This window comes from Garra rufa, chromosome 5 (assembly GCF_049309525.1).
Source record: "Garra rufa chromosome 5, GarRuf1.0, whole genome shotgun sequence".
NCBI classification, from domain to species: Eukaryota; Metazoa; Chordata; class Actinopteri; order Cypriniformes; family Cyprinidae; genus Garra; species Garra rufa.
In genome coordinates, this window is record NC_133365.1 from 47,059,146 (window position 1) to 47,076,600 (window position 17,455).

Here is a 17,455-nt window from a genome sequence, read left to right on the forward strand (position 1 = left end):
CCATTTCATTTGAGTTAAACTAGCGTGATATCCAGGGTTGCCAGGTTTTCACAACAAATCCCGCCCAATTGCTACTCAAAACTAGCCCAATGGCATTTTGAGGTACAGTTTGCATTCCAGGGACTAAAAACCACCCGCAGCAACAGTGTTAAAGTAGCCCAATTCCACGGGAAAAACGGGGACTTGGCAACACTGGTGATATCGTATACACACAGAAATTTTAAAGTATATTCACAGCAATTTGTCAAAATAAAAATTCGGTTTAACTCGAAGACATTGTGGCAGAAATACAGTACTATTGTTCAGCAAAATGTACGTTATATTAAAAACTAAAATTATTCAGACCTGTTTTTTACAGAATAATCATACAATATTTCTTCAACATTTTAATTGTAATTTAATTGGAAATCCCCTTTATTTGCCAAAAAAATTTATTTGTTTAATTTTCATTAATGAAAAGATAAATTAATGTGTTATACCTATATAAGCAGAAAAACAAAGCATTTCAAAAGGCTGCTTTTGTGCATTCAAATAATTAGACATGCTAAAACACAGAAGAAAAAATATAAAACATTTCATTAGGCCCTAAAATTTCTGTTTAAATTTTAATAAATTGACGTTAAAAAAGTATTTATTAATTAGACATGGTTTTTGATTAATACGATTGATTTTACGATTAAATAGGAGTCCAGAAAAATTCAAACGGAAACAAAAAGGAATCCAAAATAATTAAAATGGAAAAAATGGAATTTAGAAAAAAAAAATGGATTTCATAGAGCCCTAAGTAATACAGTCGGTAAAATTGTCCATCTGACATCAGTGGTTCAACCTTAATGTTATGAAGCTACAACGTTTTTTGTGCGCTAAGAAACTTTATTAAAAAAATTTTTTTGGTTCATTATGGTTCAACCACTGATGTCATATGGGCTGTTTTAACAATGTCCTGACTACCTTTCTGGGCCTTGAAAGTGTCAGTCGCGTTTCTGTCTATTCAGGTTCAGAAAGCTCTCAGAATTCATTACAAATATCTTAATTTGTGTTCCAAAGATGAGCGATGGCCCTACTGGTTTAGGACAACATGAGGGTGAGTAAATAATGACAGAATTTCCATTTTTGAATGAACTATCCCTTTAACATAATTCTGCATTGTTTTACAATTTTCATATTTTACATATTTTATTCTCATATAATACATATAAATATTATACATAGTTCTAATATTTCTTGTCTTTCATTCGTAGTAAATGGCTGGTTTTAACACTTAACATTTTTACAGCATTTAATTAACTGAGAATATACCTTGTTGCTTCTGCGGATGTGGATTACTGAGTTATCTGGATTCATTTGGTGGTAACTTGATACAGTCCTGTATTGTTTCATTCTCCAAAACTCATCTCTGAGTCGTTGTCATAGCAACTGGTCCATAAGCTCAAACCTGTTTTGTTTAACGGAAACAGGATTAGATTTCGGCTGTTAACGTCTGTCCCAGCTTCTGCATCACTCTTGTGAGGGCACCCTGTTGAACCAGAGAATGCAATAATGTAGTATTATTATAATTTGTTTAATAATAGCCTAATTTAAAATAAAATAAGCATATTGATGACAATAATAGACACAGATGTTTTACTCAGTGTGAGGTAAGTCATGAGGGAATAATTTCCTCTACATTAGCAGTAGAATTTGTCTGATCTGTGCATTACTGTGCAGTGCAAACGTTGTGCATTGGTCTTTGGTTCTTTGTGTTGTCATCAGCTCAGGAGCCGCTGTCTGTAGTGCCATTAGAGAAGTTTACCTAGTGCTCTTACGTAATAAGAAATCATTTGGCCATATTTCCGGCTTTTAAAAAGAGCATTTATGCCCTGATGCATGACAGCATGTGTTAAGCATGTGCATGTGGATGCATTAGTACCTGACATAGAAAAAAAACATGTGAAACCTGTAGAAATTCAGTTGAAATGACAATGTAAATATAATCAAACACTGAATTCAGCTTTCTCCTTGTAGTAGCCTTGGCAGTGTTTTGTTAATTCACTTATTTTAGCTCCAAAACATTGCTGGTAAACTTTTAAAATGACTTACTGTTTGGCAGAACAATTTAAGTCTTTGATAATGTAATATATGCTCAGTGATGCTTCAGAAAGAAACACGACACATTATGAGCCAAAATTTGGAGATCAGGGTAAATTTAACTTATTTTGTCTTCTGGGAAACATGTACGTATCTTCTGTAGATTCTGAAGGGCAGTACTAAACGAAAAAATATGATATTTAGGCAAAATAAGAAAAATGTTCACATCTTCATTCTGTTCAAAAGTTTTCACCCCCTGGCTTTTAATGCATTGTGTTTTCTTTCTAAAGCATCAGTGAGCATTTGAACCTTCTGTAATAGTTGCATATGGGTCCCTCAGTTGTCCTCAGTGTGAAAAGATGGATCTCAAAATCATACAGTCATTGTTGGAAAAAGTTAAAATACACAAAAATGCTGAAAAACCAAAGACTTTGGGAGCTGAAGGATTTTTCTGAAGAACAGCAGGCAGTTTAACTGTTCAGGACAAACAAGGGACTCATGAACAACTATCACAAAAAAAAACAGCTGTTGATCATTCAGGTTACAACAAATGATTAAGAATCAAGTGCTTTTGAATGGGTTCATTTTTATAAATTATTTTTACTAAATAAAAAATAACGTGCATTTTGTATGATCCCTCTTATTTTGGTAAAATAATATTTTACAGATTCTGCGAGGCGTATGTAAACTTTTGACTTCAACTGTAATTAGTTGTTCCCTAAACTAAAGAGTGACCAATATAATATAATATAATATAAGAAATGTTAATTGAGCATATCAGAATTATTTATGAAGGCTCATGTGACACTTAGGACTGGAGTTATGATGCTGAAAATTCAGCTTTGCCATCACAACCATGTGTTTGAATAACCGAATTATCCACAGAGGAATTATCACAATTAAAAGATCTGGTCTACGTGTTATCTCAGACGTTTGGTATTAAACGATGTACAGAGAACATGGTCCTGATCTTTCCAGCAGGGTTAATCTGAAGCCAGTTCAATAAACAGTGTCCCAAGATGGAAACTTAAGATCTTCTATCAGTTCATCAAGTAACCACCAGCTCCTTATCTGTTAAGCTCTGTGTCCCCAATTCTAACACGTCCTTCCATATCTTTCTCTGTTGTCTGGTACAGAGCCAAACTTTGTAGGTTCGGCGTTGGTCCGGGAGAGCCGCAACAGTAAAGATGGAGATGATGATAAGATCTATTTCTTCTTCAGTGAGAGAGCGGTGGAGCTGGACTGCGACAGCGATCTGACTGTGGCGCGGGTGGCACGTGTGTGTAAGGTAAGAGAGTGAACTCTGAAACTCATATATAGTACTCAACATTTGAAGTGGATCAAAACCTTAATATCAAAGTTGTCTTAAAACCAAAACAATACCTGTTCTTTTCTTAGGACAACTTTGATGAACTTTTTTGATCCACTTCAAATGCTGACTACTGTATACCTGAAGTGTATGACTAAAAGTTTCTTGATTAAAGCATATAAAAAATATATGCTTTAAAATATATTTGTATATTTTTTATAAGAGATTTCTCATTATTAGACTATTTGAAATTACTAAGATTTTATGCCATTAATTAAGCGACTACATTAATAAATATTCTAAATATTAATATGAATATTATTATAAAATATTTTTTTATAATGCATTATATGTTATTTATTGTTGCTTGTTTCTGCCACAGAATAATAAAATAAAAAAGGAAATTTCAGCTTTTTATCTCAACTCAACTTTTCCAAATATTTTCTGAATTTTGAGTTCATATCTCACAATTTAGATTTTTCTGATAATTTGAACATTTCCGAATTGAGATATAAACTCATACATATAAACTCTTACTATAAATGGTAATTATTTTTATAAATTATTATATATATATATATATATATATATATATATATATATATATATATATATATATATATAAAATTTAAAAATGCATAATAAATAATAAATGTATTGTAAGTAATAAATGTTTTTTGAGCAGCATATCAGAATATTAGAATGATTTCTGATGGATCATGTGACTGGAGTAATGATGCTAAAAATTCAGCTTTGAAATCACAGGAATAAATGTATATTCAATCAGAAAACAGTTATTTTAAATAGTAAAAATATTTTTAAATTGTATTGTTTTTGCTGTACTTTGGATAAAAATTGCAGGCTCGTTGAGCAGAAGAGACTTATTTAAAAAAAAAAAAAAACATTTAAAAAATCTTACTGTTCAAAAACTTTTGACTGGTAGTGTAAACTCGAAACATGATACACCAGAAGTATAGAGCCAGAGGGACGAGTAAATTTAGCTCTAGGGCAGTTGAGTCTTGCAAGTAGCATTGAACTAAACCGTCTGTTAAATGGCTTCTTGCTTTACATTTCAGGGAGACCTGGGCGGCACACGGACCCTACAGAAGAAGTGGACCACCTTCCAGAAAGCTCGCCTGATGTGTTCTTTCCCCGAGCGCCACATCACCTTCAATAACCTGCGAGCCGTCTTCACCCTGCCTGGGGCGGACTGGAGGAGCACTAGCTTCTACGGCATCTTCCACGCGCAGTGGTGAGCGAACCCTCCTGCCATGCCAGTCCGTGTCATAAATATTTCTCTCTCTTCCACTTCCTGACGTAGTTGTGAAAGTCGCACTGTCCTCTGCTCGTATAAAAGTGTCACAGTGCCAAATATCCAGCCGTGTTCCTCAAGTGTAGAAAATGCTGCACTGTCATTATGTTGACAGTAAGGCTATTGCTGTAATAAAGCAGCCAATGTAGCGCAGTCATTTAGTTCAGACTGGCTGACTATTTTTTCCCTCTCTTTTTCTTCATGCTTTGCTCTCTCTCAGGGGAGATGTGGATGTATCTGCTGTGTGTCAGTACCAGATCGGAGAGGTGAAAAATGTGTTCGACGGGCCGTATAAGGAATACAGGGAGTCGTCTCAGCGATGGGGGCGATACACTGGCACCGTGCCCAGTCCACGACCTGGAGCGGTGAGCTTAGCCGTTGTGATGGGAGGCCGAGAGGGCGTCCGTGAATAAGCACTCGCTAAAAATAGATTTTTGTGCATTCAGTCATTTTTCACCCCGTAAATCAAAACTTAATAAGTGTCTTGTTAGATTATAGCATTTTATAAATATCTTAACAAAGAGTGGGAGCATCTTATATCAGAAAAAGTGGAATACTTTGCAATTTGGAATACTTTTTTGGAATACTTTTTTGTGTAACTTTGGAAAATCAGGTAACATAAATATTTTGAGGTAAAGCAAAGGGCTCTGGACCATGGAAGCCCATTTCTGCCAACAAATAAAAAATAAAATGAGGTTATAGCAAGTTTTTATCTCACAACTTGACTTAATTTGTCAGAATTGTGTAATACAAATTTGCAATTCATACTTTTTTTGATAATTGTGAGATATAAACTTGCAATTGTGAGTTATAAAGTCAGAAATTCCAGATATAAACTCGCAATTCGGAGTTTACATCTTGCAATTCTGACTTTATAACTAACAATTGCAAGTTAATATCATGCAATTCTGAGGGGAAAAAAAGGCAGAATTGCAATTTTTTTCTCAGAATTGTGAGATATAAACTCGCTATTGCAAGTTAAAAAGTCCAATTCTGAGGGTGGAAATGGCTGATATGTTTTCATTTGCGAGTTTATATTTCGCAATTCTGACTGTATAAACTCGCAAATCCTGACTTTTCTCAGAACTGCATAATATAAACTTGCAATTCTGATTTTTTTTTCTCCAAATGCAAGTTTGTATCTCGCGATTCTGACTTTATAACTGGCAATTGTGAGTATATATCATGCAATTCTGAGAAAAAAAATTGTGACTGGTAATCGGACATCATGACTTGTGTTTAATTTTAACTCAGATTCTAAGGGGAGGGGGAAGGCTGATATGTTGTGAGTTATTACGTCAGAATTGTGAGATATAAACTTGCAATTCTGAGGAAATAAATCAAAACTGTGAGTTTATATAAGCTTGCAATTGCGAGGAAAAACTCAGAGAAACAAAGTCATATCTCACAATTTTGACTTTATAACTCGCAGTTGTGAGTTTAAATAACACAATTTTTGAAAATCAGTCAGAACTGCGATTTTGTCAGTTCTGAAAAACAATGCAGAATTGTGTGATATATAGTCAAAAAAGTCTCAATTGCGAGATATAAACTTGGAATTCTGAGAAAAGGTCAAAATTGTGAGTTTATATAACTTACAGTTATAAGAAAAAATGTCAGAAATACAAGAAAAAATGTGCAATTCTGAGAAATAAAGTCGTCATTTTGAGAAACAAAGTCATATCTCACAATTTTGACTTTATAACTCGCAGTTACGAGTTTATATATCACAATTCTCAGAAAACATTCAGAATTGTCGGTTTGTATCAAAGTTCTGAGAAAAAATGCAGAATTGTAAGATATATAGTTGCAATTCTTAAAAAGAAAGGTCAAAATTGACTTTTTTTTTTTTTACTTTTTCAAAACTCATGTCATTTTAAAAACATGTATGACCTTCGTCCATCTTTGGAACACACATTAAGATATTTTTGATAAAATCCCAGAGCTTTCTGTCTAAAACTAAAATATTCAAACGGCCCAGAAAGGTACTAGTAGTAATTTTAACAATGTCCTAACTACCCGTCTGGGCCTTGAACATAGTAGTTGCATTGCTGTCTACAAAGGGACAGAAATCTCACAGATTTGATTAAAAATCTTTTGAAAAATATGTGTTCTGAAAAAAATATGTGTTCTGAAGATGAACGAAAGTCTTACGGGTTTGGAACGACATGAGGGTGAGTAATGAATGACAGAATTTTCATTCACTATCCCTTTAAGTTTTTAAGTAAAAATCCCTAGTCCAGTTAAAAGACCTTCCTTTCTTATTCTTTCCACAGTGCATCACAAATTTTGACAGGGAAAACGGCTATAACAGTTCTCTACAGCTGCCTGACGCTACGCTAAACTTTGCCAAGAAGCATCCGCTAATGGAAGACCGGGCGGAAGCTCGCCCCCTGCTGCTTACTAAGGGGATCAACTTCACCCGACTAGCTGTGGACAGAGTGAGCTCACTGGACCAGAGACCCTACAACATGCTCTTCATAGGCACAGGTATGTTATTAAAAGTGAAATGTGTAAATGGAATTATGTATGAAGCATTATACAACAGATAAAAGCAGTATTTCTTTGTCAAGTGGGGTTTTGACAGTTTCCAACAACATCTTTCTTTTTCCTTTGTCCTTTTGTGCACAAGTGTGAATAGAGCAGCCAAAGAAACCATTTTATTAGCCATAATGTTGTATCTAAGTGGGAAAGTCACCTCCACCAATTGATTTCTGTCATGCTGGAAGGTCAGTCCTTCAAATAAAAATTGAAAAGATGTATTTGGCCTTGGCAATCTTACATAAACACATTCACACTCAAGGCTCAACCATGTGTGTGCGTCTCTTTAAAGCATCCAGTGAGTCCAATATTGCACCAATTGCACAAAAGACTAAGACACATAGTCTTAACCTAGTTAGATTTTAAGAACGATTTTCAGAAAGGTGAGCTGTCCTGCGGTGTGACATTTTAAAGAGTTTGGTCTTTTTTAATCATTATTATTTAATTGGAATTAAACATTATATTACACATAATTAATTAAGAGACTACATTATAAAATATTTTTTATTGTAAATATTTTTCATGTCTGAAGACTATTTAGAAGTACTAGTAAAGGCAAAAATGGTTGTATGACATTAATTTAGACTGCATGATTATTATTATAAAATATATTTTTACAATAAAGTATAGATTACATTTTTTTGAATGCATTTGCATACTGAATGCTGAAAGTTATTATACAACATATGATTTTAAATATAATTTCACACTTTAAATTTTTTTTTTAGATTTTTAAATATATTTTAATTTCTTTTAAAAAGTATTTCCTATACTGAATGATGAATGTTGTTATAAAATATATTTTTAATATTAAATATATGCTTCAAAATACATTTTTACACTTCATTTTTTATGTCTCAGGACTATTTAAAATTACTATTAAAGGCAAAAAGGGGTTTTAGACACTGCATGAATATTATTATAAAATGTATTTTTATAATGAAGTAAAAAAAATGGATTATATTTTAATTTTTACAAAATGCATTTGCTATACTGAATGCTGAATGTTGTTATAAGATAAATTAAGATTTTTACACTTTATACATTTATTTTTTATGTCTCAAGACTAAAATAGAACTTGAATATTATTATAAAATACATTTTTATAATAAAGTATACATTTTTAAATATATTTTTAAATGCATTTGCTATGCTGAATGCTAAATGTTAGTATAAAATATAATTATAATATTTAATTTTATAATTATAATAAAGAATTATAATTTTTGCTATGAAATATATGCTTTAAAATATATTTCTACACTTACAAATTTATTTTTTGTCTCAAGGCTAGAATACTACTTGAATATTATTTTAAAATATATTTTTATATTAAAGTATAAATTTTTAAAAATATTGAATATACTGAATGCTGATTGTTATTATAAGATATTTTTTATTATAAAATATATGCTTAAAAAGTAATGTTTATGTCTCAAGACTAGAATAGTATTTGAATATTATTATAAAATATATTTTTATAATAAAGTATAGAATGCTAAATTTACATTTATTTACATTTTTTTTAATGCATTTGCCATACCGAATGCTGAATGTTATTATAAAATATGCTTTTATTACTAAATATATGCTTTAAAAATATTTTAAAAATGCATTTGCTATTGCACTTTGAAAAACTAAATATTTTATGACATTGTGGCATTTAAGACTATGTGATTATTATTATTATAAAATAATAATAACATTTTTATTTAAAAGTTTTTTCATACCACAGAATGATTTAAAATTACTAGTGAAGACAAAAAGGGTTTAAAGGCATCATATTAATTCAGAAACTGCATAAATATTAATATAAAATATATGTTATAATATACATACGTGTGTGTGTGTGTGTGTGTGTGTGTGTGTGTGTGTGTGTGTGTGTGTGTGTGTGTGTGTGTGTGTGTACCTGGTATTCATCACGTTGTGGGGACCAAATGTCCCCACAAGGATAGGAATACCAGTAAATTTTGACCTTGTGGGGACATTTCTCAGGTCCCCATGAGGAAACAGGCTTATAAATCATGCACAATGAGTTTTTTTGAGGAAGTAAAAGTGTGCACAATCTCCTGTGAGGGCTAGGTTTAGGTGTAGGGTAGGTGTAGGGCGATAGAAAGTACGGTTTGTACAGTATAAAAACCATTACGCCTATGGAATGTCCCCATAAAACATGTAAACCAGTGTGTGTGTGTGTGTGTGTGTGTGTTTACAAATGTATTTGTCATACTGCAGGACTGTTTAATACCACTAGCGAAGACAAAAATGTTGTACATCATATATTGAGAAACTACATGAACATAATAATTACAGTAAAATATGTATTTTTAATAGATTGTTAAACTTTTAAATATGCATTTACCACACTGCAGGACTATCAAAAATGACTAATACAAGTAAAATGGTTAATAATTAAATACACCCTTCCTCCTATACATTCAAGTGTATTTAAAAGCTAATATCAACAATCTTTAGCCGTTTGAGTGCAGGCAGCACCTGAGGCAGATTGTGAGTTTGTGTGTGTGTGGCAGAGAGAATCAGAGTCTTGGATTGGGGATTAAGAGTGAACATAGATACTCTGACATGAGCAAAAGTGGCAGGGTGGATTTGTAAAGCACACCCTGTAGCTCTTCCACTCTCCTCCGTTATCCCTTTTTTCCGCTCTCTCCCTTTTTCTCCCAGACTGAGAGAGGGGTCAGTGGCACATTATCTGTGACAAGCACTGTGTGAGAGGACGGGATAAAGTACACACACAAAAACACACACATACGGAGTTATGATAGGTCACGGCACCAGCTGGGGTGTATTCAATTTTCCTGCCGGTAATCGGCGTAACCTTGTTCCTAAAATCCAATGACGGAGAAATATGCCATGTGTTGATGATGCATTAATGGCCTATTTGTCTCTCCTCTGCCTTTTTCCCTCTCCGTCCCCATTCCATTATTTCTCCCCTATCCCCCATTGTTCATCCCCGGCTCATTGTTTGTCGTTCAGCGGATGGATGGCTCCAGCGCGTCGTGATTTTGGGGTCAGAGGCTCATGTGATAGAAGAAATCCAGCTGTTTGATCGGCAGCAACCGGTGGACAGCCTCACCATCTCGCACAGCAAAGTAATTTCTGATCTGTTCTCTCGCTGAGCCAATCTCTTTGAACTCAGCTCTCAGCCTGACTAGCATTAACCGGTTTTGTTCAAACCGTGTAGGAAAACAGAATGCACTGATAACTGAAAATAATTATCTTGCTTGCTTGTTTTCCTTTGTTAATTCCCGAATCATTCCATTCTTTCTCCACAGAAGTATTTGTACATTGGCTCACGCTCTGAGGTTCTTCAGCTGCCCTTGGCAAACTGCAGCCGGTACCATTCACAGCCAGACTGCCTGCTGTCCCGAGACCCGTACTGTGCCTGGGACAGCGAGGGACGCGCATGTGTCCGCATCGACCTCCACCGCGGGTAATTCATCTTTTAGTTAGTTCGGCCGCTAACATCCTTTCAGCATCAACCATCCGCTCCTTTTCTCGTGTCTGTTTTGCTCTCCTTTCTGTTTCTACCATCATTTTGCAAAGGCTTTCCCTTTCCATCTCCTCTGTTGTCCTCCACAGGTCTTTCTTTGTACTTTTAAGCTGCATCCCTGTAGCAGTGTGTCTAACAGCCTTCTGACACATCGTCAATATTTGTGCTCTCCCCCACAGCTCCACATCTACACTCTCGCAGGACCTCATGCTGGAAAGGTTCAACCGAGGAAAAACCAAGTTTGAGAAGCCTTTCTCCATCCCTAGTCCCGGTACGTCAGACTTACACTGCCCCCTGCAGGCCCCCCTCTAGTGAGCGAGTTTCCAGTAGGGACTTTTAGGGACATTAGGGACATAGACTTTGAAGACATTGTTAATGACATCAATGAGATTACTATGTCTGTATATATTTTTTTCTTAGAACTGCAAGTTTATATCTCACAATTCTGATTTTATAACACGCAGTTGTGAGTTATTGTGAATTTAAAAAGGTAATTGCAAGTTTACATCTTGCAATTCAGACTTTTTTCTTAGAATTTCGTGATACAAACTCACAATTCAGACTTTTTTCATAATTGTAAGATATAAATCGTGATTTCGAGTTATAAAGTCAGAATTGCAAGACAAACTCACAATTCTGACTTTTTTTCTCAGAATTGCACATTTAAATCTCACAATTGTGACTTTTTTCTTAGAATTTAGAGTTTATATCTTGCAATTCTGCCTACATAACATGCAATTGCGAGTTGTTAAATCAGAATTATGAGATATAAACTCACAATTGTTAGAACATAGTCTTTTTCCCCTATAAAACTGGATTTTATAACTCAAGAAAAGTCAGAATTGCGAGACTTTATAACTCGCATTTGCGAGTTTCTCACAATTCTGAGAAAACAAATCAGAACTGCGAGATATAAACTCACAATTGACTTTTTCTCCAAATTTCAAGTTTATATCTTGCAATTGTGACTTTTTTTCTTAGAATTGCAAGTTTGTATCTCACAATTCTGACTTTATGACACACATTTGCGAGTTAAGTAAGAATTGCGAGATATAAACTCACAATTGTGAGAAAAAAGAAGAATTGCGAGATACAAAAAGTCAGAATTGTGAGGTTATAGCTCAGTTCTGACTTTATATCACACAATTCTGAGAAAAAAAGTTGTAATTGTTAGTTTATATTCTTAACTTCGCAACCTCGAAATTCTGACTTTTTGCAAATGTGAGTTTATATCTCACAATTCTGACATTTATATCTCACAATTATGACTTGTTTATCAAAATTATGAGATATAAACTCACAATTGAGAGTTAAAAAGTCCAGTTTTGAGGGGAAAAAATACTGTTCTGAGAATTGCAAGTTCATATCTCACAATTCTGACTTCATAACTTGCAATTCTGAGAAAAAAAGTCAGAATTGTGACACAAAAACTAGCAATAATCTTTTATTCAGTGACGAAAAATAGGCTCAATTGTCAACAGCTGAAGAAAAACAGTACATTTTTAACAGAAACTCTTACTAAAAATGCAAAATGTAAAAAATAAAGGCTATATTATTCTACTTATTTTATTTATTTATATTCATATTTTAAAAATGAAATATCATATTAATGTTGTTGTTTTTCCCCCCAGACCATTCTAGGTTGAGAAATGTGACTGTGGTTGTTGGGTCAGATCTAGTATTGCCCTGCCATCTGGTTTCCAACCTAGCCCAACCATTTTGGGAGCTCAATGAACGTGAGCTTGCCCTGGTGGAAGGTGATGCCATGGGGCCACGATTTGACAGAGCCCTCCGTGCCCTTGTTATCCCCCAAGCCGGTCCCCTTCAAGCAGGCCGCTACATCTGCTACTCAGAGGAGCAGGGCGTGAAGTTCCAGATGGAACGATACCAGGTCGCAGTGGTAGCCAGCGCGCCCGTCTTCATGGAGGCCCGCGCTCCAGACGGCAGCATGGGATTGTTCTGGGTCCTGGTGATCACTTTGGGTGCAGCTTGTCTGTTGCTCCTAATCGCGTCTTTGTACCTTCGCAGAAGACTGAAGTTGGCACTGGGCAAAGGGGCGGAAATGAAACCGCTGGAGAGTACTTTGGTGTACCCCATTACGTTACCAAAAGAGCCTCCCACCCGGCCGTCATTTGTCCCAAGCAAGATGGCGAACGATGAGGATCGCTTTTGGGAAACAGGGGCGAATTATTACTACTCGGATGGCTCGTTGAAAATCGTGCCAGGGCACGCAATGTGCTCCACCGGAACAACAGCTTCTCCGAGCGCCATTCCCGGTCAGCCCATTCACTCGCCAAGCAGGCTGAGCCTCACCAATATTCGAAACTCAGGCACCAACGGATACATCCGCCTGAACCTGAGCACAGCCGGAGAGGAAAGAACAAGCATGGGATCGGGAATGGGAATCGGGATGGGGAGCGGACTCGGGCTCGGAGGCCGAGAGAACGACTACTCCAGTCCATTCAAAGAAGAGCTCCGGAAAACCCTCCAGCAGAGGAGCGTGCTTCCCGACGCCAATCCTGAGGAGTCTTCTGTGTAGATCTCGCAGAAAGACCACAGAAAACCTCACCTACCTCCCTCCTGCTTGGGGAACTCTCTTCATCCTACTCGCAAACTATTTCTTCTCTATCAACACTTCTTTGCCGTGGCGAACATCTCCCGTGCCATAAGGCCACCGTGCTTCACGACGTTCCCTTGGATTATTCTGGTTCTCACACTACTAACACTCAACCGAGACTGAACACAACTCGCAAAGCTTTTGTAAATGTCTGTATTTAAAAGACCAGACCGACAGGGCCTCGTGTTGATCTTGGCTAACAGGCAAACGCAGGTACATCTCTGAGAGGAACCCAACCAGCCAAATGTAGCCGTCAGTCTGATCTGCTTAGGGCAGGCGTCTGACAACGGATCTGAATCATTTGGCAAGCTGGAGGATACAGAGCTTATTTTTGACGTCTAGAGGTTGCTTGCCTCAGGTGTTTGGACACGGTTTTTGTTCCCTTTTATGGGTAACGCATGAGAGAGGAGACGAAGACATGCTTCAACTCAAATCGCCAGATGACAATCACGCTCTTCTCTCACAAGGAGAAATTATTAAGGAGAAGAGTGGGGGAAAAAACAACTGAGAGAGCTGTAAAAGCGAAACAGGACTTGAATAATGAACAAACGCTTTGCCTTTCTTTCTTTACAGCTCAAGAACTTTTTTTTAAACGTTGTCTTTTTTCTGAGAATGTGTACTGAGACTTGCAGCACTAATATATTGTGAGGTTTTTCCATGTCTGTTTATTGCAACTGTTGAAGGAGGATTTCTTCTTCTTTTTTTATGATTAATAGTTTCATCTGAAATGTGAAAGGATTACCAGTGGTAGTAGCATGAGGAAGGAGTGAACAGAATGTTGTACTAAGACTGTGTTTTATGTGACAGCAAGTGCATTATTGTATATATTTGGCTTGAACTGCCAAATGACGTACAACCCCAGTGTTTGCCTACATGATAAACCAGGTGAATGAAGCCACATGATGGAATGAAACTTTACTTCTGGAAGTGTATAGAAGACTCTGCCTATGTTCTGAAGCCGAATTGTTCTCCAAGAAAGGGATCCTTCAAAGACTACAAGAAGCTGGAGTCCAGAAGGAATAGCAAAGGCTACGGCTGATCAAGCGCAGGTAAGACTACACCAGATTTTAACTTTCATTTGGGATGGCTTGAAAATTAAATGAAGATGTGAGACCTTGGCATTGTTAAAAATGCAGTAAAAAGAGTAATATTGTGAAATATTACAATTTAAAATAACAGTTTTCTCATATTTTAAAATGTAATTTAGTACTGTGATGCAAAGCAGTCTTCAAAGTCACATGATCCTTCAGAAATCATTCATATATGCTAATTTGAAAGGTCAAAAAACAATATTTATTCCAAACAAAAATTTTGAAGGCAGTGTATAAAACCAGCAAATTGTTGATATGATAATATGTGAGACAGGCCAAAAGATATAAGGGGGGGTCAAACGATTAAACACGATTAATCGTGATTAATCACATCCAAAATAAAAGTTTATATTTGCATACTATATGTGTGTGTGTGTGTGTGTGTGTGTGTGTGTACTATATGCGTGTGTCTGTCTATATTTAGTATGTATATATAAATATACGTACACACATAAATATATATACACATATATTCATATATTTTTTTAAATATTTGAATATTTAGATTATATATAAATATAAATATTTTATATATAAATCTAATATATTTTCCTTAATATAGACTTGTATATTTGTGTATTTATAAATATACACAGTACAAACATGTATAGTTTGTAAACAAACTTTTATTTTGAATGCGATTACTCATGATTATTATCATTGTTGTTCATTTTTAATATTTGTACTAATATAATGAAAAAAATAATGATTTGTATGTTTTAATTAGTTTAAACATCTATAAAAAGACCACAAAAACACACTTAATACTTACATATTTCATACATCAAAAGCTGAATAAATAAGCTTTCCACTGATGTATGGTTTGTTGTGTTAAGACAACATTTGTCCAAGATACAACTATTTGAAATTCTGGAATTTGAGGATGCAAAAAATCTAAATATAGAGAAAATAACCTTTGTTGTCCAAGTTAAGTTCTTAGCAATGCATATTACTAGGCAAAAAATGAGTTTTGATATATTTATGGTTGGAAATCTACAAAGTATCTTCATGGAACATGATCTTTACTTAATATCCTAATGATTTTTGGCTTAAAAGAAAAATCAATAATTCTGACCCATACAATGTATTGTTGGCTAATGCTACAAATAAACCTGTGCTACTTACAACTGGTTTTGTGCTCCAGGGTGACATATAAAAGCTGTAAACTAACTGGCTATTTCTCTCTTTTCTCTTTCAGAGTGGGCTTTGCAATTCTTAACCAGAGACTATAAACAAAAACAGGGTGAAAACTGAAAGCAGAGGACATTTCATTCCGTTGACTTTGATTGTGAAGACAAATGAAGGAGATTTCGATTTTTTGTGACCCTGCGGGTGGAGAGGCACTCCAATGCTCATCACGGATCCATACTTTGTTGCATGATGTTCTGCAAAAATATATTGTATAAGTTTCGACAAGAAAACAATAGCCTCATGCATTTCAAAAAAGGAAAAAAAAAGGCAGTTTTCGTACCTGTGCCTCTTCACCTTGGGTGAAGCCAAAGCAGACTGCAGACATGTTTCTTCTGTTTCCTGTTTTTCTTTTCTTTTTATTCTCTATTTTATGTTTTGGAATTTGTCCATTGCACAGAACTCAGAAGTGTTGTCTGAAATCTTTGTTACTACTACTCTTGTTTTGGTGGAATGCTATTCTTTGTGGCATGAGAGCTTTACGATTTTCTCAAGCGGCTTTCCATTCTGTCATCGGCTCTTTTCTAGTCTACGATCTAGTGTGCGCCACACTGCATAAGAGGGAAGTTTACACCTGTCAGAAAAGATCTTTGTACTAAAAAGAACGTCAGATTAACAAGGGCCCAATCCTTTCTGCCAGGACTTCTCAGGGTGGGCTTCTGACTCTTCTTGAAATTGTGAAATTTCACCGTTCTTAATTTCACTAATCGCTTTGATAAGCCTGTCTAATGACTTAAAGTCTGACATAATTTCACTGAGCGACCAGAAGTGTTGCATATGCTTGTTTGCATCATGCATGGCTTTTTTTGTACTGACCAGTATTTCCTGCTTGATTACAAAAAAAAAAACAAATACGGTCATCTCGGTTCATTTCGTCTCACATGGCTTTAAATCTGCTGTTACTTTGTGAGTTTTTGTATTACGAATTTCTCTTTTCTTGCGATTCAAGATCTTTTTTCTTTTTTTTTTTTTTTTAGTTAATTTTGTTAAGTAACTTATTTTGCTTGTACAAAAAGTTGATATTTATTACCACTGTACATATTCCCTTATTTTTTATATATGTATATATCAACAGAAAATAAAAGTAGAGAACAGTTCACAGCGACTAGGTTGTGTTCACTTGACTTTGAAATGCCATTGAGATGTCAGGTGTTACATTTGCTTAATACAAAAAAATCTGTATTTATAATGCTTCTGCTAAAAATATTTCCAGTCAGGGTTTTGCTAACCTCATGGAGTCCAGACACAACACTTGGACAGTAACCAAAAATGCAGTCTCTGCTGCTTAGCGTCTATATTTTGCTCTATCATACTGTGCATCTGAACACCCTCACAGATACAGGTGACAGGACAGCCATGTGCCGCACACGCAGAAGCCACAGCTGTGTGAGAGACATCAGCGGTCTGCTTTGAGTGCATCATCACGGTCTACACAGCTGGGCCTCTTGTTCACAGCCGTCTATAAAAGTAGGAGAGGCCATAGAGGAGAGGAGATAGAGCCATTATATGGAAAATATTTGCTTTCTAAGTTGACACTTTATCTTTTATCGAACCGCCATTGATATATGCAATACACTTTCATGTTTTTCTTTTTTTTTTTAAGGAAATTAATACTTATATTCAGCAAAGACACATTAAAGGGATGGTTCGGAGTAGAATTGACTAGAATTGAACCATCCCTTTAAATTGATCAAACGTTGCAGCAAAGGCATTTACATACACCTTGCAGAATCTGCAAAATGTTCTTATTTTACTCAAATAAGAGGGTCAAACAAAATTCATCCTATTTTTTATTTAGTACTGACCTCAATAAGACATTTCA

At 35.3% G+C, this 17,455-nt stretch overlaps 1 protein-coding gene across 1 annotated transcript in view; it reads left to right on the plus strand.

Moving 5' to 3' along the window:
• Window positions 1-16,727, plus strand: part of sema4c (sema domain, immunoglobulin domain (Ig), transmembrane domain (TM) and short cytoplasmic domain, (semaphorin) 4C) — an 80,418-nt gene extending 63,691 nt beyond the window's left edge. The window contains exons 8-16 of the mRNA XM_073839716.1: window positions 3,204-3,355; window positions 4,453-4,628; window positions 4,909-5,053; window positions 6,965-7,178; window positions 10,221-10,336; window positions 10,520-10,677; window positions 10,917-11,008; window positions 12,369-14,403; window positions 15,644-16,727. Coding sequence (XP_073695817.1) covers window positions 3,204-3,355; window positions 4,453-4,628; window positions 4,909-5,053; window positions 6,965-7,178; window positions 10,221-10,336; window positions 10,520-10,677; window positions 10,917-11,008; window positions 12,369-13,276 — 1,961 coding nt within the window. The 3' untranslated portion in view covers window positions 13,277-14,403; window positions 15,644-16,727. The remainder of the gene's footprint in view (window positions 1-3,203; window positions 3,356-4,452; window positions 4,629-4,908; window positions 5,054-6,964; window positions 7,179-10,220; window positions 10,337-10,519; window positions 10,678-10,916; window positions 11,009-12,368; window positions 14,404-15,643) is intronic.
• The last annotated feature ends 728 nt before the right edge of the window (window positions 16,728-17,455 follow it).